The sequence below is a fragment of the Aspergillus neoniger genome (assembly GCF_003184625.1).
Source record: "Aspergillus neoniger CBS 115656 unplaced genomic scaffold BO87scaffold_3, whole genome shotgun sequence".
Lineage (NCBI taxonomy): Eukaryota > Fungi > Ascomycota > Eurotiomycetes > Eurotiales > Aspergillaceae > Aspergillus > Aspergillus neoniger.
This window is the reverse complement of record NW_020291131.1, coordinates 788,063-811,485: the sequence shown is the minus strand read 5'-3', so window position 1 is coordinate 811,485 and position 23,423 is coordinate 788,063. Positions and strand designations below refer to the sequence as shown.

At 51.6% G+C, this 23,423-nt stretch overlaps 7 protein-coding genes across 7 annotated transcripts; 3 read left to right on the top strand and 4 right to left on the bottom strand.

Annotated features, from left to right (window-relative positions):
* Positions 1-1,891: 1,891 nt before the first annotated feature.
* sidI (putative long-chain-fatty-acid-CoA ligase) lies at positions 1,892-4,376 on the top strand (the record flags this gene model as incomplete). Its single annotated transcript, XM_025628083.1, has 5 exons — positions 1,892-2,723; positions 2,781-3,078; positions 3,131-3,510; positions 3,567-3,896; positions 4,036-4,376. Exons 1-5 carry the CDS (start codon positions 2,318-2,320, stop codon positions 4,374-4,376), a joined length of 1,755 nt encoding a protein of 584 aa, XP_025484243.1. The 5' UTR covers positions 1,892-2,317.
* Positions 4,377-7,223: 2,847 nt separating this feature from the next.
* BO87DRAFT_455477 (uncharacterized protein) lies at positions 7,224-9,932 on the bottom strand. The gene is made up of 2 exons (XM_025628649.1): positions 9,451-9,932; positions 7,224-9,341 (listed from the first exon to the last, which is right to left on the bottom strand). Exons 1-2 carry the CDS (start codon positions 9,653-9,655, stop codon positions 7,402-7,404), a joined length of 2,145 nt encoding a protein of 714 aa, XP_025484242.1. The 5' UTR covers positions 9,656-9,932; the 3' UTR covers positions 7,224-7,401.
* A 169-nt stretch (positions 9,933-10,101) lies between these two features.
* BO87DRAFT_455476 (metal homeostatis BSD2 family protein) lies at positions 10,102-11,902 on the bottom strand. Its single transcript, XM_025628648.1, has 3 exons — positions 11,669-11,902; positions 11,080-11,577; positions 10,102-11,015 (listed from the first exon to the last, which is right to left on the bottom strand). The coding sequence occupies exons 1-3, from the start codon at positions 11,690-11,692 to the stop codon at positions 10,434-10,436; spliced, it is 1,104 nt and encodes a 367-aa protein (XP_025484241.1). The 5' UTR covers positions 11,693-11,902; the 3' UTR covers positions 10,102-10,433.
* Positions 11,903-12,040: 138 nt separating this feature from the next.
* Positions 12,041-12,948, top strand: BO87DRAFT_372850 (ubiquinol-cytochrome c reductase complex assembly factor 2; the record flags this gene model as incomplete). The annotated part of the gene is made up of 2 exons (XM_025622392.1): positions 12,041-12,170; positions 12,254-12,948. Coding segments are annotated over exons 1-2 (373 nt in total), but the record flags the coding sequence as incomplete, so codon positions are not given.
* A 9-nt stretch (positions 12,949-12,957) lies between these two features.
* BO87DRAFT_403554 (3-oxoacid CoA-transferase) lies at positions 12,958-14,768 on the bottom strand (the record flags this gene model as incomplete). The annotated part of the gene is made up of 3 exons (XM_025625779.1): positions 14,579-14,768; positions 13,329-14,508; positions 12,958-13,271 (listed from the first exon to the last, which is right to left on the bottom strand). The coding sequence occupies exons 1-3, from the start codon at positions 14,639-14,641 to the stop codon at positions 12,958-12,960; spliced, it is 1,557 nt and encodes a 518-aa protein (XP_025484239.1). The 5' UTR covers positions 14,642-14,768.
* A 479-nt stretch (positions 14,769-15,247) lies between these two features.
* Positions 15,248-20,389, bottom strand: BO87DRAFT_372847 (ubiquitin-specific protease UBP2). The gene is made up of 12 exons (XM_025622391.1): positions 20,031-20,389; positions 19,172-19,920; positions 18,913-19,120; positions 18,814-18,859; positions 18,369-18,763; positions 18,230-18,318; positions 17,641-18,175; positions 16,906-17,584; positions 16,429-16,849; positions 16,202-16,373; positions 15,743-16,144; positions 15,248-15,629 (listed from the first exon to the last, which is right to left on the bottom strand). The coding sequence occupies exons 1-12, from the start codon at positions 20,050-20,052 to the stop codon at positions 15,544-15,546; spliced, it is 3,804 nt and encodes a 1,267-aa protein (XP_025484238.1). The 5' UTR covers positions 20,053-20,389; the 3' UTR covers positions 15,248-15,543.
* An 84-nt stretch (positions 20,390-20,473) lies between these two features.
* Positions 20,474-21,712, top strand: BO87DRAFT_372846 (NADH-ubiquinone oxidoreductase 213 kDa subunit). The gene is made up of 4 exons (XM_025622390.1): positions 20,474-20,773; positions 20,847-20,966; positions 21,027-21,221; positions 21,299-21,712. The coding sequence occupies exons 1-4, from the start codon at positions 20,593-20,595 to the stop codon at positions 21,388-21,390; spliced, it is 588 nt and encodes a 195-aa protein (XP_025484237.1). The 5' UTR covers positions 20,474-20,592; the 3' UTR covers positions 21,391-21,712.
* The last annotated feature ends 1,711 nt before the right edge of the window (positions 21,713-23,423 follow it).

The following is a 23,423-nucleotide window of genomic DNA, read 5'->3' as shown; positions in this document are numbered from 1 at the left end:
TGCAGGAGAGTGGCCGGGCGGGATTCCAGCCTAATCCTGGCTCGGGCGGTGCACGCGGAAAACCACACGCGCCTCGGTCCTTCTGATTTGGCGCTCGGTGGGGGTTGCCGCCGGTCCGGCCATTTCTCCGACTTTCGGACAGGGATTATCTGATTAGATCATCTGATGATCTGATTAGATCGGTACTGTCATGACCGGTCCCGTTCGTCTCCAATACACCGCTGTAACAAACCGACCCAGACCGGCCCAGGGTATTCTGTTTTGCAAAACAGTGATCGATGCAGCACAGGGGATCCTTGCCCGGAGCAGTCTGCATAGATCTCTGTACGGCTACAGCCGACATTGCTGCTTTGGGATGATGATTGGCACCTTTTGATCAGCACGCGTGGTTCTAGCCCATGTCTATTTAAGCACCTGCCACGCCTAATGCCGATGAGCTGGTGGCCTAGGACCTCGGGCCCCTCGCCGGTTGAGTACGTACCTGGAGGGGTTCCTCTATGCTGTAGGAGCTCCCCTCATGCTGCATACATAGCTCTTCGCTTCCATGGTCCGGATCCACCCTGATGACTCCAACTGCTCGAGCAGCTAAAAGTAGGTGTACTTTGTATGGGAGGGATATTATCTGATCCGCGGTGGGTAAGAAAAGGCAGCTGGTTCTCCATATGGTGGTGCCATGGGAGATTTCTTCTGCCTGATCATGGGGCACTTGGGTCTTGATGATAAGGTAATGAATTGTTAGAGACTGAGACCAGATTAAGAGGTAGCGGTGACGATTCAGGGTCCAGGCGATCCTTCCGAATTGAAGTAATGAAAACCGATTCCGAGAGACACATGGAAGCGGAAGTACTCCGCTAGTTCAGCTCCATAATGTTGCTGCTGTTAGTGCTAGCAGGCTGGATGCCGGGTAGGGGATCGGATGTTGCCGGTAGATGCATCCCGATACAGCTCAAGGTTTGCGTAGCACCTTGGCTTTGGAGATTATCGCTGCGCATTCGGAGACAGTCATTATTTCTGGTACAGATAGGCCGATAGTAGGAATTTGAGAAAGTGCAATGGTCGGACACGCCTTCATTTTATCTGCTAGATGCTGGAAGCGGAGTCCAGTTCAGCGGGACCGTTTTGATCTGCATAATGCGGGCTGTTATAAGTTCCCGTCGGTGTACATTCGGATATATATATGAATTAGTGTTAGGCCCGTATCGAGGGCATGACTCAGATTTTAATATTTCTTCACATCCCCTGCAGTCCATGGCTGCTCTCATATATAACAGACGCATCGTATCGTACTTAATGAGATTAAAAGTTTGGCACGAACGTTCAATTCCTTCCAAGTCGGGCAGAGGAAGGCTGAAGAGCAAGTGGAGCGACCATAATATATTATAGTGCCAGTCCCGCGCCTAAAATTTCTCGTTCATGATGCAATGGACAAAGGTAGCAAGAGTCGCACTAGAAATGGCGTCTAGCAAGGCGCTGGTGCCTAACAGCATTCGTGACACCTAGTTATGAAGTTACGACATTCATTCAAGCCAAATAATAACCATAAAGCCTATTCAAGCAAGATGCAGTAGCAGCTTTCCCGATAGTTGGTCTGGGAAAGTAAGGGACACTCCTGACAGCGTACTAAATGCATGATCGGTTGTATAAGCCAGCAGTCAGCAGCAATTCACCAACACGATCAGGTCGGACAGCGCTTTGGGAGGGGAGGACAAGTAATGCTACAGGGGGAGGGATGGTGGAACGGGTGGAAAAGCAAAGCCCTGAACAGAGTTTTGCAGTCCCCGGTTAATATCCACCCGCGTTATCTGATCCGGGCTTCGTTTCCAGCACACGCCAGAACACGGAAGCGATGGCATCAGCGGCGGCCTTAAGCGACGCTACGGCAACGCTACTAGTTAGTTTCTGCACCGCTCAGGACTCCTTGGCCGGTAAAATCGGGTTGTAGAATGGCAGGATTCCCGGCAATTCCCCCCTCCTCCAATGCACGCAGTGGTCATTGTCACACCCTGCAAATAAATATCTCAATGGGAAATTTTCTGACTGGGTCTAGGAGTGGAGATGACACCCGCCAGCTTTAGAGTAAAAGTTGCCTTATTGGGTACCGACAGCCGAAACGGCCAAGTTTCGGAACCACAGGAAGACGGATTCATCCTGTTGCAGACTAGTCGCAGGCAAGGAAAGGCCTGGAGTCGCGTAGGAGCGGGTACCGAGGTATGCCAGAGGCAGATAATATAAGTCTGGGACGAGATGCCCCGATCTGATAAGATCCCACGAGTTTTGCCCTGTCTCTCTCTCCCCTCCCCCGGCAAAAATATTCATCATGGCGACTGTCCGGCGTCTTCAGCAAACCCTTTCCCACTTCCAACCGCCCAAACCGACCCAGAAACTCTCAATTGTCCATGGTCCGACCGAGCCGGCTCTCCTGGACATCACTCTGGGTGAGCTTTTAACTCTGCAAAGCCTTCAGTATGGCGATTATGAGTGTTTGGTCTTCCCCTGGACGGGAACCCGCTGGACCTACTCTAACCTGAATGCGGAGGCCAACCGACTGGCTCGTGGTCTTCTGGCCATGGGCATTAAGAAAGGCGATCGCATTGGTGTTATGGCTGGTAACTGCGAGCAGTACATCTCTGTTTTCTTTGCCGCGGCCCGAGTAGGAGCCATCCTGGTGGTTCTAAACAACACTTACACACCCAGGGAGCTCTACTATGCGTTGGATCACACCGGTTAGTAGAGCCGATTGCGCGCATCCAGTAAGGTAATGCTGATTTGAACAATTCTAGACTGTCGTGTGGTATTCATGATTCCTCGCATTGGTCGTCACGCACTGGAAGACGTGCTGGCCGAACTGGGCCCACAGCCGAAGCAGAACGGCAAGTCGGCCGCGCTGGAGGAGATCGTCATTCTGCGCGGAGAATATCAAAACTTCAGCACCTACCACGATGTCATTCAGCGGGGAGAGAAGCTTCCTAACTCTGCTTTACCGGATCGTGAAGCCGAATTGCGACCAGACGATGTGTGCAACCTCCAATTCACAAGTGGATCGACCGGTAACCCCAAGGCCGCCATGCTAACCCATCAGTAAGCCATGATTCCTGCACCTGTAGCATAGCTTATGAACTAACTCCTCTAGCAACCTGGTTAACAACTCTCGATTTATCGGCGACCGCATGGACCTTACCTCCTTCGACATTCTGTGCTGCCCTCCGCCTCTCTTCCACTGCTTCGGACTGGTTCTGGGTATGCTCGCGGTAGTCACCCACGGCTCCAAGATCGTCTTCCCCAGCGAGACATTCGACCCTAAGGCCGTTCTCCACGCCATCTCCGACGAGAAGTGCACTGCGCTTCACGGTGTTCCCACGATGTTCGAAGCGATCCTGAGTCTCCCCAAGCCCCCCAACTTTGACACCAAAAACCTCCGCACGGGTATCATCGCCGGCGCACCGGTTCCTCGTCCGTTGATGAAGCGTCTTTTCGAAGAGCTCAACATGACCCAATACACCAGCAGTTATGGTGCGTTTCCCCCAGTTTATCTTCTATCGTTATCAGCGCCCGCTAACACCATTTAGGCCTGACCGAAGCTTCCCCCACCTGCTTCAACGCCGTCACGACCGACACCATCGAGACGCGCCTAACAACCGTCGGCAAGGTGATGCCGCACGCGCGAGCCAAGATCATCGACACTCAAGGCAACATTGTGCCCGTAGGCGAGCGCGGAGAGCTCTGCATCGCCGGGTATCAACTGACAAAGGGATACTGGAACAACCCAGAGAAAACAGCGGAGACGCTAGTCACCGACGCAGATGGCACCACTTGGTTGAAGACTGGAGACGAGGCGATCTTCACCCCGGAGGGGCGTTGTTCGATCACGGGCCGATTCAAGGATATAATCATCCGAGGTGAGTGCTATTTCTATTCCTTCCAAACTTTGTGCATTCCATTTTGCATACTATTTGCAACCCCACCATACCATACATACATACATACATACATACATACTTACTACTGGTATACTAACCATGATACACACAAACACAGGTGGAGAAAACATCTACCCATTAGAAATCGAAGAACGCTTGGCGGCTCACCCAGCCATCGAAGTTGCGTCGGTGATCGGCATTCCCGACGCCAAATACGGCGAGGTAGTGGGTGCGTTCATTGCCGTGGCGGCAGGATACGAGGATAAGAAACCATCCGTGGAGGAACTGCGAAATTGGACGCGAGAGACGCTGGGTCGGCATAAGGCGCCGCAGTATGTGTTTGTGTTTGGAGAGGAGGGCGTGGATCGTACGGTGCCGGTGACGGGGAGTGGAAAGGTGCGAAAGGTGGATTTGCGGAAGATCGCGGCGGGAGTGTTGGAGAGGAGGGGTGGTAACTAGCGATTTGTATGATTCCTTACAGTTGGATACTTTGTATATAGATTGATTGAATACCCAGAATGATTCACAGTTATATAACAGTTTAACAGTCACAGCCCTTTACATTCTACAAATACCACCTTGGAATGATCATCAGGAACAAGATCAAAAACAGGAACTGACCTGCAGCAGATCAAACATGTATACTGTACAACACGCACAGCAAACACAAGAAATCGGAAACAATAACCAACCCCCACTAACCCAGGCAAACTCTACTTTAAAACCCAAAGCCGTACTCAAAACAATCCCAACCAACCAACAGGTCAACATCATAGATTGAGAAAGATGGAAGAAGAATCAGATTAGATAATCGCATCATCTAATCTGATGGGGGAACAAAAGAAAAAAAAAGCGAAAGAAAACGGCGACGCGTCCTGAGTTTTCGGTTCCAGTCTGCCCCACCACATCTTTTCCCAATCAAATATTATTTGTCTTGGCACGCACACAAACACGAGCACATTTAATTTGTTGTTAGTGGTTCTCCACTGCTAATTTACGAGCTGCAGAAAAAGGGCCGGTTTCGGGGGAGGATTTACCCACTCTGAATTCTATTTGCACGAGGGATGGATTGGCGATGGTGCAGTGTTGAATGTGAGAATTGTCTATAGTGCTTGAGTCAGGGAACAATATCCAGATTTTCAAGATGAATGCCATACGATGCGATGCTGTACTATGCAGTAAATCTCAGTGTGTGCGTGCGAAGTAATTTCTCAACCAGGGTAGATTTGTAATGAGCGGGACAGGAGATCCACTCAAGTGCTCATGCCATGCCATGCCAGCCATGCCGTGGATATTAATTCGGCCTAGACTAGGGAAGCTGTGCGCACTGCATGGTGCATACTGCAACTGCATGAGGTTTTAGCCGAGTTAACTCCATGCTGCGGAGTTTGGCATGGAGTGGGCTCGCAAGATAGAGCTGGGTTTGGATCTAATCTAATCAGAAGATGCAAGAGCATCTAATCTATCTTCATCTTGAGCTGACATTCTCAACAGTGATATTACCATTGCGTATCACTGTTATTGTCTTCATGAAAGACCTCACAAAATGATCGTACAATATATGTAACTCTGCCGCCATACATCGTGTGCATACAGAGATTCTTATTGAAGATTCACACATGAGATGCCCTTCACACACCACCACCACCACCACCTAACCTGTAGAGTACACAGAGCCCTCTATAACCCTCGGAGACACCTGCAGCTACCCTATTATACCTCCATCCATTTGCAAAAACACTCCTCAAATACACCCAGTCACCCTCCCAAACATACGTACCTAACCAGTTCACAAACCCGTAAACAAAACAAGTAATTCCCAAACAATACCGTAACTAAACCCTCCAATACACACCAAGGCGTAATGATCATCGGACCATCATACCCTTTTCATCTCACGATATTTATTATTCGCCATGACCGAGGATTTTTCTCACTGGCGCGCTAACCTTTGATTTTTAGTTTTCTAGTGTCTCGTGGGATGCTAGACAATGGATTTTATTATGTCATAGGGGGGTGGAGGGGGGAATTATTTGCATGTGGTTGACGCTAATCATCAACACTAATTTGCTTTGTTTGCTACTATTTCTGAATGTTAGTATTTCCATTTACATAGATTTATGTGCTATGTATGCACTGTTCATGGTTTAGATATACTTTGTATACTATGCCTACACCTATACCTACTGGCATCCAGCTACAAGAATAGACATACACACAATAAACCTCTCAAAGCACAATGACTCACAAGACAGCCAGACCGACAAGCAGAACACGACCCCAACCCAACTGACCCAACAAAAGCCCCACTAACACCCGGTGATCCCATCCCAAGTACTTACTCCATACTCGTACATACATACCTAACCTGCATCATGATCCATCCATCCCCTCATCCCTAAGTACCCAGCATCCAACACCACTAACCAATAACATCCCACCTAATAACCCTTCCTGCACGGTCATCCCAAATTCCAAGAAACATAACTGGCCCAAACCCCCAACTAAGTCGAAAATAAACCTGCAAAGTAAGTAAGTAAAGTGGGTGGATCTACACCCTCTCATCTCATCTCGCACACATCATACTATCCTATCTATGTGCTACTAGTCTACTTGCTGCTCACCAGCTGAACATCCCATCCAATCCAATCCACCTAATTACAAACAAAAGCGGAGTATACTCCGTGCATACTTACCTAGACAGGAGAATCAGTCCGAAACCGGATACTTAATACTTCCCTGTGATTGACTGCTTCACTTCACCGGCCCCGGGGGGGTGTTGGGGCTGAGCTCGGCATTCGGGTTTGACATTGCTTTTTCTTCGGAGATGCTTACATTTTGCTTGTTTCAACTAATGGAGATGGTCTGATTGGTGCATACTGTTAGGAGAAATGCATGAGTGGGTTGGAGATTGGGGGGAATGTTCGTATTCTGAGACGTGCTTGCTAGCTAGCTAGCTTCTCTGCTTATTTTGCGTGGGGTTTGATTGGAGGGTTAAGGGTTTTTGGTGAGGGGTTTTCTTGTGTTGGGCAGGCAGGGATATGGAATTGGGGAGAATGAGATGGTAATGTGGTTACCTGATCGGTGGTGGGTTTGCGAGGGGTGGTGGTGGTGTAGATGATTCTATTTTGTAAGTGTTTAGTAATTGGGAATGTGGGAGTGGGATGGGTGGTTTTACTAGCTAGTAGCTACTACCTAGCTTGGGAGGTAGTAGTGGTCTTTCCCAGGGGGGAGGGTAGGTATTGGCATTATGCTACTGTGTGTTTCCTGATGTCTATCAGAGGATAGTGCTATAGCAGCTTCAGCCTCAGCTTCATATTCAAGGTATATCAGTATATTAATTGCAGTTACATATCATCAAATGCATATCGCTCAAATGCCCAAAACATCAATAGTATATCATATCATATCACAATCACAACTCGAACATATCCCAGGATATAACCAAAAAGATTAATCATGCCATATGCAGTCAAACAAATGTCTAGCAACTCACTGCATAAACAGACATACAAGCAGCAACAACCAGATCCAACATCTTGATCCCCTCATCTTCGATAATCAGCTTACCCAATTTCGCAGACTTCCCCCGTAACCCTCCGCCTGCGCGCTCCCGTGCAAGAGAAAGATCCAGACGGTCCTCACTCGGTGGCCGGCGCAAAAGCCCTGATTTCTCGCGCTCTTCGAGATCTCCGGCCCCGCTGCTCGTGCTGCTATTCGAGGGGTTCCGTGTGTGGTGGCTGGGGCCGATGTTGTCGCCGATGGAGGTAATACTAGCCCCGGAGCGAGCGCGAGGTCGCGTATAATTGTTCGGGTTGAGGAGGCGGGCGAGAGAGTCACGTTTCGAGGAAGGGTTTGCGGAGGAAGGAGTTTGCGGAGAGGAGAGGTAGGAGTCCGTTGGGGGCGAGGTAGGATGATAGGGTGCGTATGTGGGAGTGGGCTGGTGAAGATGGCCGGTTCGAAAGGGCGTGTTGAAGCGGATCTCGGCGACAGTGATGGCAGGGGGTTCAGGCGTAGAGGTCGGGTGGTGATGGTGGCTGCTGGCGTTGGGGAAGCCAGGGGTGGGTATCATGTGTTTGCATTTTAGGCTGCGGCCGTTGACGCTCGTTGTAAACGTGCAGATGCCATTCCAAGGTGAGTTGAAGGTGTAATAACCGCTCTTCAGCTTGGAGTGAGGAGGGGCATGCGGTTTCGTGGGACTGCCACTGGCAGTGCTGTCCAGGGACGGACGACCCGGGAGGTCCAAAGAGCCTCGCGGCTCCTCTTGGAAGTATGGTCTTGAGACGCAGAGCTTGCGGTGGAATCGTCGGGGCTGAGATGGCTCATTGGGGACGGAAGTAGGAGGTGGAAGATCGGCCAAATCAGCCAACGGTTGTTTGGACGACGAGAACGATATGGACTGGCCGCCTGGGAGGTTTATCCCCAGACTCGCAAGGGAGAGCGGCTCGTTCTGCGCTGTGAATCGATTGTACCCCGGGGTGAGGATATCGATGTCGATAGGCCCACCATCCATCCGGGGCGTTGACATGGTCGCAACATTCCACTGACTGCCATGCGTAGGATCGCGACGAATCAAGGTGATATGGAATCCCGGACGATCAGGCACCACTCTGTCATGCGGCCTCTGGCGAGGGGACTGGCCCGGACTTCTGGCAGGACTCCTCGCTGGGCTTCTAGAGGGCGACCCCAGAAACGAATGTGATGGACTTCCATGAGCGGAATGCGGTCTAACCGGGGGTCGTCTTGAGTCCAGACTCGCCCGCCCACCAGACATGGCATCGTATTTCTCTTTCCACGATTCCTGGCCCTTTGCCAGATACCCCGACAGCGCAGTGCTCCACCGATTGGCCCTCTTCGCCGGCAGCGGGTCTAGAGGCGGTCCCAGCACGGGCTCTTCTCTCGGAACAGCAGGCAGTGGCCGCGAAGGGCGCGCAGCCATGGGATCATCAAGCGGCGCGGACTCGAGGACGGGGTCGCGATGGACCGGCGCAAAAGGCGGGGTGACAGGATTGTAATCGTTCGCATGAGCAGGACCCTGGAAGCTCGGACGGGGAGGCAGGGCAGGGCGCTGCAGATCTGGATTCAACGGCGACGGCGCTCCCTGCGACTGCCAGGAAGTTGGGCGAGGGCGCGCAGGAGGAGGAGGAGGAGCGGTCGCATCGACCTTGGGTGCGCCCGCGCCAGGAACAGGCTTGCGCCGGACATTGTTCAGTCGCGCAAACTCGCGCGAAGGCAGAGGAGCCTCCGCCTCGTCTCCAAGGGCTTCTTTCCGCAACCTAGCCTCCTCTTCGCGTTCCTGCTCGTATTCCTGCAGCAGGACGTCATCCTCGGGCGTGGCGACATGCAAATAATACAGGGAGGAATTGATGGCTTCGGCAGAAACGCTGGACTTGGTAGCAGGTTTCAAGGGGGTGAGGAAGACATCTAGAGGACGGAAGAAAACAAGGGTCAGTTGATCTATCATATGCATGTTTGGTGCCACCGCTTCTGCGGGGCATTCCTGAGCGATCGGAATGGCAGGTAAGCGACATACCTCGACTGCCTGGGACCCGCACAATATACAGCACTAACGGATCCAACTTCTTCTGAGCAGGATTGCGCGGGTAGGCAGGGGGATTGGAGGCAATTGCGGTGATGGAGGACAGCGAGCGAGCCTCGACGGGGGCTTTGGGGAGACTCGGCGGCGAGGCGGCCATCGGGGCGGAATCCCCATCCCCCGCGGCGTCAACCTTGGTCATGGAGAGAGAGGCGGGGGAAATGTCACGGAGAGGTGAATTTGACTGGATATAAAATGAACATGAGGAGAATCAGAGCGAGAGGTAACCGCTTGTGATAATAGAAAGGGGAAAGACAAGAAAGGAAGGGGAGGAAGGAGAGCGGAAGACAAGAAGATCAACGCGGAGAAACCGGAGAGACCGCCAAGACGATCAGCATCGGGCAGCAAGCTCAAGCAGAACAATAGTCTGAGAGTACTTCTTGAGAAACAGGCACACCGGGGCGACGGGGAACATCCCCAGTCGCAGGGCGGACGATCTTCAGCGGCGATGCTTCCATTCAAGGGTCCCGAAAATAAGGCTGCCTGCTGAAGGCAAATCGGAACGAGGCAACTCCCAATTGGGCCAAATGTCTCACTGTTTATTACTACTAGAAAAAATCGTACAGAACAACAAGGAGTGACAGAGATGGAAGTCGAATTGTTTCCACTTGGATTCACTTGCCAAAGGTATCTCGCAAACAAGATAACAAGGTATTCTAGACTACAGGCCCGGTAACTCGTGCAATAGCTGGAACCGACCATGATGTGTAAATGGTAGGAGAAAAAGAAAAAGAAAGGAAATAACGAAAAGATGAACCCGGTCAACGATAGGCTACCAATGCTCTGCAGGCTCCCATCCATCCTACAACTGGATCGTAGGGCCGATTATAAGAATAACGAAATCGTGCAAAGGAAGGAAAATGAACTCCGAATGCTCCCAAGTGAACTGTACCCAGACCAGACCAAGATTCCCATATTCCCTAGACAACCGTCTCCGATCGCTCGCCCTCTGCAATGACAGGAACGCTAAGCCCACGCTCAGGACTCTGTAACACCAGCTGCTCGTGACGGCGTGCCCGCAGAAAATCGCTGATAGCTCGAATCAGAATGAACCACCCGACAATCATCAAGACGTATGAAATCCATTCGCTCGTGGTGATAGAGGACACGGCACCGCCTCCGCCATCACCACCCGCACCACCATCGACATTATTCGGATCGAAGTTATGACTGTTCGGGTCCGGGGGTGTCACGTAATCAGCGCCTCCTTCATCCGATCCTTTCGACTCACTGCCACCCTTCATGTAGAAACCATACTGCACCAGCGTGAGGCCAAGACCAGCCCGGCTACCGTTTTTGGCTGCGTGCGTTGTGTGAAGCAAGTAGGTCAAGAGGAATCCAACCAACTGAAACGACATGGAGATCATGGCATTCCAAACAAACGAGAAAATCGATCCAACCGGCAGTCCATCCACAAACACTTCGTCCGAAGAGATACCCGGTGCGAGGATTGTCGTCTCCCAATACGGCGGTGTAGCATCTGCGGCAGCCTCCTCGTAGGACTATAAAACAGCACATCATCAGCAACCATTATCCCATCGCAATTCCCACAAGTAATCAACCTACCGGAGGCAAATCCTCATTCTTTTCCCCGCGCTCCGGCTTAGCCGCCAGGTTAGCAAAGACACCATCGTTCGACGAACTGATCACCCGACTCGCTCCCGAACTGGGGGTACTGAAAGATGGCAGAATCGTTTGCCGTCGAGGAAGGCTTCCACCGATGCGCGAGTCGCCAGACTGTTGCTCTGAACCGCTTGAAGAAGAAGATGCAGCCGCAGCGGCGCTGCTGGTGTCCGCCACCGGGCGGGAATCCGGCTGAGCCCGCATTAAGCGCTGACGATCGTCGGGCTCTTCATCGGACTCGGAATCGCTGCCATCACCGAACGCATCTGCCAGGGTTTGGTCTGCATGGTCTCTGTGGGGATCGTCGTGGAGTAGGCGTCTCGATGATGGGGAGGAGGAACGAGAGTGGAATGAGGGAGGCGGGGAGGAAGGTGTCGGTCGGAGAGGGATAGAGGAGTGTGACTGGGGGGTATCATCATCGTCTTCATCACGGGCGTTGACCTATATAGAGACCCATGTATCAGTACTTTGTTTTTCTGACATGCAAATGCCGAACCCGACGGCTTCTATCAAGAACGTGGGTGCCTCATACCCGTTGATAACGCTGCGAGCTCATGACGAGCTGAGCGAGCGGGAAACCGGGAAAGAGCGGAGTAAAGGACGGTTGGGGACGAAACAAAAGAAATCAACGGCGTCGAAAGTAGGTATTAGAAGAGGGGCAATAAAAGGAGGCGCAAAGAACGTGGATGGGACTTTGAGGGGGGGAGATTCAAAGGAGATGGGAAGGAGACGATCAGCTGGAGATGACGAGAGGAGAGAGAGAGAAGTCCAGGTCAGGCAATAAGGCAGCAGCATCAGCAGCATCAATCAGCATGCGGTGGCTGAGCCGGATTGCCGCCTCCGGATTGCCGCGCCCGTGACCGCCTTGCCGCCTCAGGCAGTTCCGCTGTTTTTCGAGCATCTACAGACATCTAGATAGACCTCGAACAGTATCTCTCCAGCGCTTCTCTCATTCACAATACCCTCGCCCCTATCACTCACACTACAATCACACGAACCTCACACACAGATATCCCACCATGGCATCCAACACAGTACGTCGACCCTCACCACCCCAACCCAAACCCTCTTCAATCCCACCTCTCTTGCATCCCAGCTAACTAAACACCAACCACAGCAACGAATCACCACCCTCCTCAAACACTGGCCAACCGACAAAGTGCGCCCATCCTCCGTCTCCGTCCAGAACTACCTCCAAGCCTGCCTCCAACCCTCATCCACCGAACCCACCTCTCAGAAACAGCCTCAACAAGAAGGCCAATTACAAAAAGTCAACATCGACGAGAAATCCCTCAACGCTCTCTCCTCACTCCTCGAAGACCGGTACGCGAGACGCTACCCCCTGTCGCCGAGATTGCGCAGACCGGCGAGTAACCCGGATCATTACGATAATGTGATCCGGGAGTTCGATGAGGCGCCGGATAGGGATTGGATGGGGAGGTTGAAGAAGAGGTTGGGTGGATTGTTGAGGTTGAGGTAGTTTGTCTGTCTTTGGGGATATTGGGGGATATTGGGGGAGAGGAGGGGAGTGATGGTAGTGGCCATATTTTCTTATGGTGTTGTGTTGTATTAGTACTATGGGATGGCATGTGTGAAGAAGGGATTATAAAAAATGGCTCTGGTTCTGGTTCTGGTTCTGGTTCTGTACTTTACGACCTTGTATATATAGTGTAATATTTGGGGAAAAAATTGGTATCTGTTCAATGGCATTATTTTGGATACAGCGTGGTATATATGGTGTGTTTGGGGATTCAGGTCAGTTGTCGATTGACAACGCCGAGTTATACATATTTGCAGTGAGGTTCATCATGTCAATCAGATCTACAGCATCGGCTTGACATCATCAGCCACCTTGAATGGTGCCTCCGTCTTGCTGCGCACCTCATCCACGGTGACTCCATCGGCCAGCTCAACCAGCGTCAGTCCATCCGTAAAGTCGACGTCGAACACGCAGAGCTCAGTGATGATCCGGCTGACGCACGTCTTTCCGGTCAAGGGGAATTCGCACTGCTTCACGATCTTCGGACCGCCCTTCTTATCTGTGTGCTCCATGGTCACCACCACCTTGGTGGCGGAGGGGTTCGATACGAGGTCCATAGCTCCACCGAAGCCCTTGATCTTGCCAGGCAGCATCCCTACCAATCATTGTCAACCAGACACTCTCAAAAAAAAATTATACATGGACCACTTACAGTTTGCCAAATCACCTCGGGCACTGACTTGCATAGCACCCAAAATAGTCAGATCGATCCGTCCCGAACGGATCATACCGAAGGACTCCTCGCTCCCGAAGCAAGCAGCTCCAGGCAGCAGCGTGACCGTCTCCTTGCCAGCGTTGATGAGATCAGCATCCTCCTGTCCCTTCTGAGGGTACGGACCCAGACCCAGGATGCCGTTCTCAGACTGCAGCATGACCTCTACAGAGGGATCGACAAAGTTAGGCGCCAGCATGGGCATGCCAATGCCCAAGTTCGCGTACATCCCGTTCTTGAACTCCTTCGCCGCACGACGAACGATGCGCTCGCGCTTAGCAGCAGTATCACCCTTGCCCAGGGCAACCGCCTCCTCACCTTCTTCCTTGGCAAAGGTATACTTTTCGATGTTCTTGGGGGCTGTGCTCTGAATCACCCGCTTGACATAGATGCCCGGCAGATGAATAGCAGCGGGCTCAATCTCGCCCGGCTCAACGATATGCTCCGCCTCGACGATTGTCATCTTCGCATTGCGGCCCATGGCACCATTGAAGTTAGCCGCAGCATAGCGGAACTGGCAGTTACCCAGCTTATCAGCCTTCCAGGCCTTCACAAACGCATAGTCACCCTTGATCGCTTCCTCCATGACGTAACTCTTCTTATCGAAGACCTTGACATCCCTAGGCTCACTGTAGAGCGCGACAGTTCCGTCGGAATTATGCTTCAGAGGCAACTCGCCCGTCTGCACAACGGTACCACAGGCGGCAGGGGTGTAGAAAGCCGGGATGCCCGCACCACCGGCACGACAACGTTCCGCCAAGGTACCCTGAGGAGTCAACTCGAGCTCGATCTCTCCGGTCAGGTACATGCGCTCAAAGGTCTTGTTCTCTCCCACATAACTAGCAATCATCTTCTTGATTTGCTTAGACTGGAGAAGAAGACCAAGACCCGCTCCGTCGACACCAGCGTTGTTACTGACGACTGTCAGTCCCGTAATGGAGGGATTCGCGCGCACCGCGCTAATCAGTGTGTCTGGTACACCGGAGAGACCAAATCCACCGGCCAATAATGTCGAGTTGGACTTCATATCCTTGATTGCGATGTCTGCGGAAGACACAACCTTGTTGATCTCAGGTCGACGAATGCTGCTAGAGAAAGCACGGGCAAGGAATCGTTGGTGCTGGAGTAAATGCATATGTCAGAACTATCATTTCCAGTTTAGTCACATTTGGTGACACAAAGATCCTTACCTTGCTGGGATCAGCAGAGAACTGCCGCGCAAGGCGCAGACATGTCGCCACTTGTGACGGCATGATGGACCACGAGTAGAGGTATATATGTATGTAGCTTCGATAGTTACAGTGGGCAGTCAAATTGCGCAAAAGCCGTTAGGGTCCAGAGTTGACAATCACCCCCGAGACACAAGAAGGAAGAATGAAGGTATCAGGAACGTGAAGGAAGCGGAGAAGAGGAGGCTATATGAGGAATGGGTAAGTACGGCCACATGCGGAGTTGCGGAACGCCAGCCGCCATGCCGCCTTCCCCGGAATTCTCCCCGCACTTGTACTGCCAACACATAACCTATATACTGAGGAGATCCGACCCCTTGGGTTAGTCTATGTTGTGTACCTCAATGATGGAAATGTAGATCTTTATTTCCTACTGAGCCGGTAACTATCATCCAGTTACTTCTTTAAAGGTTTTCTGGTGCAATGGCCTCAAGTCCCATGCACAGACATGCGACGGTCATTCAGCCTGCAGGGCAGCTTCTCCCCCACTTGTGCTGCCGACTGTTGTTCCGATCCCGATCCGCGGCCCGCTTCGGACCCGCCGCCGAAGTCATGACTAAACTGACTGTCACTGCAGCATAGATAGATATGTTAGGTTGATTCTATCTGAGAAGGAGACAAGGCAGAAAAAGACATGGTACATTATCATCAAATATCATGATGGAGGACATCACCTGCTATGTACAGGAAATCATGACAACATCTCCGCTAGCGCATGCACAAAGGATATCGTCAGAAAAGTTACACGCCCGCACAAATCAAACGGAACAACAATATAACTACAAGAATAGCCTGTATTCTCGCAGTCATCCCCGCCTCATATCATCCAGCTCTAAAGTCTTTGCTCGGTCATGATGTCCAGTCCTGCAATTTACCTCTATAGCTGAACTGTAGGCGTCCCCTAGAAGTCTAGGCCTAGTATGGATTTAGCCTCCATCATCGCCCAGGCCCTTGCGTTTGAGTGGATTTGACGTCGAGTCTCGGACCGGCGGCTTGACCTCTGAGCCTACCACTTTACATGGTCTAAGTCAGTGCTTGTCTTCGGTGGCCAACCCCAGGCAGTCTTGTCGGATCCTGCATTGGCATCGTCTCTAACCTCCGTCATGGGGTGATCGACTACCGTACCTGATCCGCCCTGGTCTGTCCAGATCTCGTCGTACGCTGGTGGATTCATGTCGACATCTTCATTGGCATTCGCCGTGGATTCTTCCAGGATTTCCCTGCAGACCGGGTCGGCGAGCCGATCCTTCATCGTGTCGTTGACGTATACTAGGAAGTATGGCGTGGGCGGGTTGGGCTGCCCCTCGTCCTTGAAGATCTCATCCAGGTAGTTTACTTCGGTGACATAGTTGTCATTGTATTTCCTCCAGACGTTCCGTTCAAAGTCGAAGATGTAAATGTAGTAGTGGCCGAAGGAGACCGATCCGTGGTGGACGAAAACGGCAAACAGGCGATAAGCCAGGTACTTATAGTCGGCAAACTGAGCGGTGATCTTGTTCTGGGTCTCCTGGATTTGGTTTTCGACATCTGATTCGAGTTAGCGCCTGCATACCAGAGGCCAAAACTTGGGAAGCGAGGACGCACAGTTCAAGTCAGCCTTTGCTATCTGAGAAAGCTGATCAACCTCGGTGATTATTTGCGTGTCAAAATCGATCGCGTCCTCTGCATAATCAGGCTCTTCTCTCATAGCTGCCAAGTCTTCGAGTACTTCCTTAGCGCTGTTGAGCAAACCCGCCGTATCCATGCCGTCGGAATCCTAGATTATGAATTAGATGTCTGGGCCCACAACAAGCGATGCGGGCGCAACCTACCACTTGACGCAGTAACTCCGCACGGCGCGCCTCAAGCTCTCTGAGCGAGTTCTTCCATTGCCAGCACTGCTGTCGCCGCTCCAGGAACTGCGGTTGCTGCGAGTCCATATATCGGTCAAGATAAATCGTCTCCTTCAATCCGAGATGGTGAGTGGACTTGAATGAGCGCTTCGTCGTGGGGTCAAACTGGACACGCTGAACCTGAATCTGAAGCACTGGCGGGAGCTTGCTGATAGCACCGTACTGCTCAGCCACCGAGTTCTCTACATTCACCTTCTGTACGTCAAAGGCACCGTCAATAGCTGCATAAATGTCACGAGGGCCAGTTGCAACATCGATTTTGATGTCACACCACCACTCTTCTTTGGACCGCACGCCTTTTTCTGAAGCAATATAAGATCGAGTTCTGCCGTAGAACAGACTATAGACAAGGCAGTCAGTCATGGGTTATTCGTGCCCAGACGGCTCCTGACTTACTCTTTCACTTGATCAATTTGCTCGCCCTCCGGAGAATGAGCAATGGGCCGGATAGCACATTGGCTCTGGAAAAGCACGTTGTTGATAACCTCCGTCACATCCTGCTGCGCTCCGATCTCTACCTCTTCTATAAGCTGCTTCTGGGGGTCGACTTGTGGGGTGGGTCGTGGAGGCACTGGCGGTGGTTGATTGGAAGGTTCGACATTGTCTATGGGTGTTGTATCGCCGGGGGACCCTAGTTCGGCGGAATCAGAACTAGGCTCATCCTGCACGTCTTTCAAGTCCAGATCAGCCGGAGGTTCGTTCTCTTTATCGTCAATCGGAGGAGATTTAATGTCATTCTTGACACCATCAGAGACAAGTGTGGCCTCGCTATCGACATCGCTAACTGTTGAGCGCTTGACACCCTCGCTTTCGGTAGCCGTCTGCTTCTCCGCTTCTTTCTCCACTTCCTTCTCCGGAATCGGTTGCGGCGGCCCAAGAGGTCCTAGTACCGGCATGCCGTTGATTTCACCCAGGGCACCCGCGGGCCTGTACGCGGAGATTGTAGACCGACGACGTATCGCTGCTTCGTTAGAAGGACTGATCAATGTCAACCGCGCCAACTCCTGGCCCGGTGTGACATGAGAGGATGGGGAAGTAATCATGTCGGAAAAAAGTGTCCTTAATTCTCTGAGAACTACATAGAATCTGCGTTAGTTTTACGGTCATACAAGTGAAATACAGCGCACTTACACCTTTGTGAACGTTCCACCTCCTTCTTAGAGACCTTGCGTGATCCCACCTGTTTCTTACTCAGGCTCTCATCAGTCAAGTCCATCTTGAAACTCTCAAAATCCAAGACCATCTCCCTGTATGGGCGGACAGAGAAATAGAATTGTAGCAGACTATTGAGGTAGCATGTGTTGCCAATGTTCTGCAATCCAACGGGCCATTCCGACATATTACGGTCCGGCTTTGTATCATCAGAAACCATACTTCCCAGGAGCGTGCTATTCTTGTCTTTGGCAATTATGCGCAAGGCTTGATTGTACGTCTCAGCTTGTCCCGGGGCTTCATCGACGCATATCGTATAAGCCGCCATAATTGCTCCATCGTCAACGGTACGATCAGGAATTTGGAGAAGCCGGTAGGCATCCCCGATATCCATCTCACCCGCTGTCATCTCGCCAGTTCTGACGAAGTGTCGAAGAGCATCCGATTTCCGCGCCTCCGCAATAAATTCAACGGCACGGCGCGCAAGATCCCGGCTTGATGGTGTGTCATTGACCTGAAAAGGATATCAGCGCACATTTACATGGATTAGTAACTGGCGGCGTTGTACCTTAGCTGTATACATGGCCATGATGAAGTCATCGCTTGTCTCCTCGCTCACACCAAGGTAAACTTGCGCTTGCTCAACAGTTGCCACTCCTTTACCCTGTTAGCTGCAGATCTCGAACGCTCGCTGTGGGAGATCTCACTATCTTCGGCCGCTGACTTGATGCGCTCACTGCGCCTGCTGTCTCCAATCTTCCACAATTCTCTGCGCGATTCTGTCTCCTGGGTGGTGGAGCTCAAGTAAGCATGGAAGGTCCCAATGATGCTGTCCTCGGTAAGCCGCGGATCGTCATGGGTCAAACCGAAGTACTTGTAAGCATTGATCACATCGTCATCAGTGTATTTGCCGTCGGCATAAGCCACCTGAACGGCCTGGTCAATGGCATCAGCTTCGTAGCCCCCTCTAAGATTACCTATCGCCTTGAGACATTTCAGGTATGTGGGCATGCGACCAGGGTCTACAGCGACCTGGCGATTGAACGCCTCAATAATCAATTGCGCAGACATGTCTTCCACGACGCCCAAATCTTCGTAATAACTAAACCTTCATCAGTCCACGTCAACAGGTCAAGTTTGTATAGCACGTACGGAGCAGGGGGCATTTCGAATGAGTCGACATTGAGAGCCTTCTGGTCTGAAGGAGCTTGGTAAGCATGCGGCCTTCGAAAGAGTGGTGATTTGACCTACAGTCTAATGCTTCCAGAGCATTCAAGAGGTCATTCTTTGCTATTTTATATGAGAATTCAACCTGGTGGCCCTTCTTCTCAAGTACTGGCCTCTGCTCGATGAGTACAGCAAGCTCATGTAGAACATCATCGAGGAATATTTTGAGTTGATCCTGGTAGGGGACTTCGGCCCAGGCGTTGGGGCGCGGAGGCTCCCAGAAACCTTCGTTCTATGTAGAGTTAGGTATCGATGTCGCAGCAATCGGCAGGCATTTACAGACCTTGACAGAGAAACCCAAAAACTCCAACAGGTCTTTGCAAGGCTTGCCTTCAACACCGAAGCACGCCATGAACCTCTTGTTGATAGCTGATATGGATTTACCCTGTTGACTGGGATTGAAGGCGTTGATGATATATGTGCGCAAGTTCTCCAAGACATTAATGGGCTGCGGCCGAGCTATCCCTTCCAGGCGCTCGGGGTGTGTTGCAATCGCCTCATCTGCTCGCTGCTGCAGCAACTCCGGATCGGTCAACAGCTGTACCCATTCCGGATGTAGCACAGGAGACACAATCCTGACGGACACTGTCGTTGGACAAGTGAGGTAGGAGCAGTCATAATGGAAAGTCTCCGCCACCTGGCCCTTGGGTGTAATTTCTTCTGCCGTTGCACCTCCTCTCTGCCTCCCTGACTTATATACCAGATGGTGTATGTGTCCCGGCACACTCTGGCTGCCGATCCCAGGTGTCGATGTCACGACCAGCTGCAGATGGTATCGGCACTTGGAGCAAATCGCTGATACTTTGGTGGGGTTGCCTGAGCTGCTTCTCTGCTCTGGCTTTGATAGGAAGCTTTGTTTCGATTTGATCACATAAGTGTGACGGCAAGCTGAAGGCGATATGAACTCTGATGGTCCAATATAGTGATCGGGGAAGACCGGGGGGACCTCCGACAGCAGGTTGCGGCCGGAGCCTGGAGGATGAACAGGGTCATAGTCGTGGATATCTTGCACAAGACGCGGGGCAGTCTTGCCTAGAAGAAGAAGAAGAAGAAGAGATAATTATTAGTCCAACTGCACATTCTTTGCAGGTGCTCAGGTCGCTGAGAAAGTGATCCGGATTATAGGAGGCTGTGATGCATACCAGGCTTCTGCGGAGACGACATGGGTAGGCTCTTATGAGCTCACAGTTGCCGGCGAACCTTAGCAAACGGAATTAGAAGCTATCTGTGGGGTTATTCACATAAAGTCTGTAAATTAAACGAAGGATAACGACGCGACTCTCTTGCAGGGATGATCCACGTTATTGTATCGAACACATTCGATTCTATTGGAAACAGAAAGCTGGACCGTTAGATCGTCGTAACAGCGGGGAGTCACTTCAGCAAGTGAGGCAGAGCAGGCGGCAAGTTCACAGCGAACGACCCGCCACTCTCAACGCGAACAGCTTTAAAAATGATAGAAGACAACCACCAAGCGTGCAGGAGGTGACAGAGAATGATGCCCGCACGCCAAGGGAGGAAATCAAGAGGTTTGGGCATAGATCAGATGCTCTGGTCAAACGGACTGGGAAAGCTGGGAACCTGGGGAAGGCGGTCTGTTGAGGCAGAAAGCGCGAGGTCCCAAATTCATCGAATCTCATCTCCGTCCGGACGACATTCGAGAGTGACAGCCACAGCTTAATCCCCAGCTCCTCAACCGCCACCATGGCTCCGCACCACGAAGAGCACTACCACCCCAAGGATGCGATCGCGGCATCGATGAAGACCACTATGCTCACTGGTGGAGCGGGTCTTTTCGCCTCGGCCGTCCAGAACACCCTCACCAGACAGAACGTCGGCCCGCTGGGCGTGTTCATCCGGAGCGGTGGCACCGTCGGTATCTTCGGTATGAATGCAATTGTGGACGCCTAGCGAATATGTTCTGGATTCAATGGGTTGCTAACGATTTTCGCGTCCAGCCGCCATGGGAGGTACCTACGAATTCGTGAAGACCGCATCCGCCAACCTCCGTGAGAAGGAAGACCACTGGAACGTCGCTCTGGGAGGTTTCTTCTCCGGCGCCATCCTGGGTCTCCGAGGTCTGTTGCCCGCGATCCGATCGTTCAATTGATCAAACATTGGTTCTGACAGGTCCGCAGCTCGCACATTCCCCGCCCTCCTGGGCTACGGCGTCGCTCTGGCCACGGCCACGGGCGCTTTCGAATACACCGGTGGATCGTTGTTCGGCCACAAGAAGAACACCGATATCGACGAGTTTGAGCGTCGGGAACAGCTCCGGAAGACATACAGAATCCCCGCAGAGCAGACTCTTGCCGAATTGGGCGAGGGCCGAGGTGCGTCTTTCTTCTGTTGGAGGCAGATGGCCGTCTGCTGGAAGAGAACCCACGAGGTTGCTAACCCGGTTACACAGGTATCTATGGCCCCGGATACGCCGAGAGACGGGCGGAGAGAATCAAGGAGGCATACGGTATCGAGGTTCCCACAACGGCTCCGGCATCATGAACATGGTTTTGTTAGATATCTCTCCTGCGCAGTCCCTCAATTCTCAGTCTCGTTGTGTAAAACTACTACTACATCTTTTCTTATTTCTGTCGATGCCGTTCAGCTAGCCGACATGGCACCTCCACCAATGAAGATTCCATTTTCTGTTCTACGTGAAGAAGTACCGGCTACAATTCCCGAAAATAGATACAGCACACCCAGCTAGTACCTCTACATAGCATCAATGCATGATCTGTTCACCGAGAGCAGCCAAGCTGTGAGAGGCGAGGGGTAAGCAAAACATAGCATAGCATAGCTCAGCAGAGACAGATCAGGTGCCCGGTCAGTAGACACAGAACAACTTATCTCAGAAACCACTCAAAACTATCATCTACTATACAACTTGTTCACCGCAGGGGCAATATGCAAGTTTGCTTTTTCTCCCCATCTTACTGTACGCTTCACTTCCCTGGAAAAGGTTCCATAAGATCGGTAAGTAAGACGAAAAGCACAAGCAGGTGACAGTGACACCGCCGATAAGTTGATACCACCAATACCGGCTGACTGCTGGGATCGAAGCGGCGAAAGGCGGGGAGGGCAACTGAACCCGCCAGTCTGTCAGCCAATCACACGGCCGGCTTATCCAATCTCGGGCGGCAAAATGGGTGTGGCAGTTTGGTCACACAGAATATGAAGTGAACCTCTCTCTCTCTCTTACTGTTCTCTCCCTGCACTACGTAAATAGATAGCATGTACTTTGTAGAAAGACGATGTTTCAAGTTTGGTTTGGTCGGGCAGGTCAGCAACGAAGTGCCAAGTAAGGTAAAGAACAGACAGGACAACCTGCAGGACAGCCGCGGAGTAGAGTAGTATGAGACTGGTGTTACGGTGCTGGGGGAAGGGGGGGAAAGGGTGAGCAGTAGTACGTTGTGGTGGTTTCTGTCAATCTATTGACATTGATACAAGGGGGTGTGCACGATAATCAGATGCAGGGGAAAACATGATATCAACTCTCTTTCCCCCCGGGGAGGGAGGGAACCAAACACCCCCCTTTAAAGGTTGGAACCAGCCGGAGTTGATCGGATCAGCAGCTGGGATATGGTTTGATGTTTCCGTCGGTCAATGTTCATTGGATAACTTCATCATTGAAAATTGATGGATAAGAACTACTTAGTAAGGTGGCAGAAATAGTCTGTTTGCCATTACTGCAGTGATCACTTGCACGCTATGCATAATACATTTACCCAGTATGTATGTATGTAAGTGCTGGCTGGCTTATAAAGTAGATTGCTACTAAATCTGGACCAACCGTCGACCCTGCTACTAACTCCCTAATCTCAGCTTTGCAGATTACACTCGCAACACTCTAGTACATGTACAGTAGTGAGCTATTAACGTCAAGTAGATTGATATGGAGATTGCCGGTGGGCTCATGATTGCGTTAGAAATACATTTTGAAGAATTTAAGTTCGACGCTTAAACAAGATGAATTCCTGAGCCACAGCAGTTCAGCTGGGTAAGTAAGCAAGCAAGTCAAGAGGCAAGGTGTGTGTGGGTGTACCCGTACAAAGTACTGCAACACAAGAAAAGAAAATCCCAATGTCGAACCCCATCGCAGGAAATCCATCCGGATCGACATGAACATGATGAACCGTGCATGACGTCGAGGGGTCAAAGTTGGTGTCGGACTTTCTGGTTTGCTGCCTTGACGATACCCAAAAGGGGAAGACAAGAACCACGACGATCGGCCCGACAGCCTCCTTTTTCCCTCTTCTCTACGTGCAGTTCGCGAGAGAGTGGTGGGTGGAATGGACAGTTGCCACCGCGTTGGGGCAAGGCAGGAGGGGGGAAAGGGAACCTAGGGAAGGGAAAAGGGGGAACTCCATCGAAGCCATGAAGAACGATTGCGCGCCGGCGCTAGAAAAGCCAACCCCCCGATGAGCGGGCTGGTGGACTCAGTGGAGAGGGTACAAAATGATACTTTGGACTATGTGGATGAATTTATTTTATGATGACTGCCATTTCCGCTTAGATGAGTATGTATTGGGGAGAGT

Excerpts from the sequence above, each read along its gene's own strand:
- BO87DRAFT_455477 (XM_025628649.1), bottom strand. The coding sequence starts at position 9,655 with ATGACCAAGGTTGACGCCGCGGGGGATGGGGATTCCGCCCCGATGGCC. Across the intron at positions 9,342-9,450 it reads GCGGGTCCCAGGCAGTCGAG|ATGTCTTCCTCACCCCCTTG; the intron begins GTATGTCGCTTA and ends TCCGTCCTCTAG.
- BO87DRAFT_455476 (XM_025628648.1), bottom strand. The coding sequence starts at position 11,692 with ATGAGCTCGCAGCGTTATCAACGG. Across the intron at positions 11,578-11,668 it reads GCTCGCAGCGTTATCAACGG|GTCAACGCCCGTGATGAAGA; the intron begins GTATGAGGCACC and ends GTCTCTATATAG. Across the intron at positions 11,016-11,079 it reads AGAATGAGGATTTGCCTCCG|TCCTACGAGGAGGCTGCCGC; the intron begins GTAGGTTGATTA and ends GCTGTTTTATAG.
- BO87DRAFT_372847 (XM_025622391.1), bottom strand. The coding sequence starts at position 20,052 with ATGTCGTCTCCGCAGAAGCCTG. Across the intron at positions 19,921-20,030 it reads GTCGTCTCCGCAGAAGCCTG|GCAAGACTGCCCCGCGTCTT; the intron begins GTATGCATCACA and ends TTCTTCTTCTAG. Across the intron at positions 16,374-16,428 it reads CGGAGTTACTGCGTCAAGTG|GATTCCGACGGCATGGATAC; the intron begins GTAGGTTGCGCC and ends TTCATAATCTAG.
- BO87DRAFT_372846 (XM_025622390.1), top strand. The coding sequence starts at position 20,593 with ATGGCTCCGCACCACGAAGAGCACTACCACCCCAAGGATGCGATCGCG. Across the intron at positions 20,774-20,846 it reads TGGCACCGTCGGTATCTTCG|CCGCCATGGGAGGTACCTAC; the intron begins GTATGAATGCAA and ends TTTCGCGTCCAG. Across the intron at positions 21,222-21,298 it reads CGAATTGGGCGAGGGCCGAG|GTATCTATGGCCCCGGATAC; the intron begins GTGCGTCTTTCT and ends CCGGTTACACAG.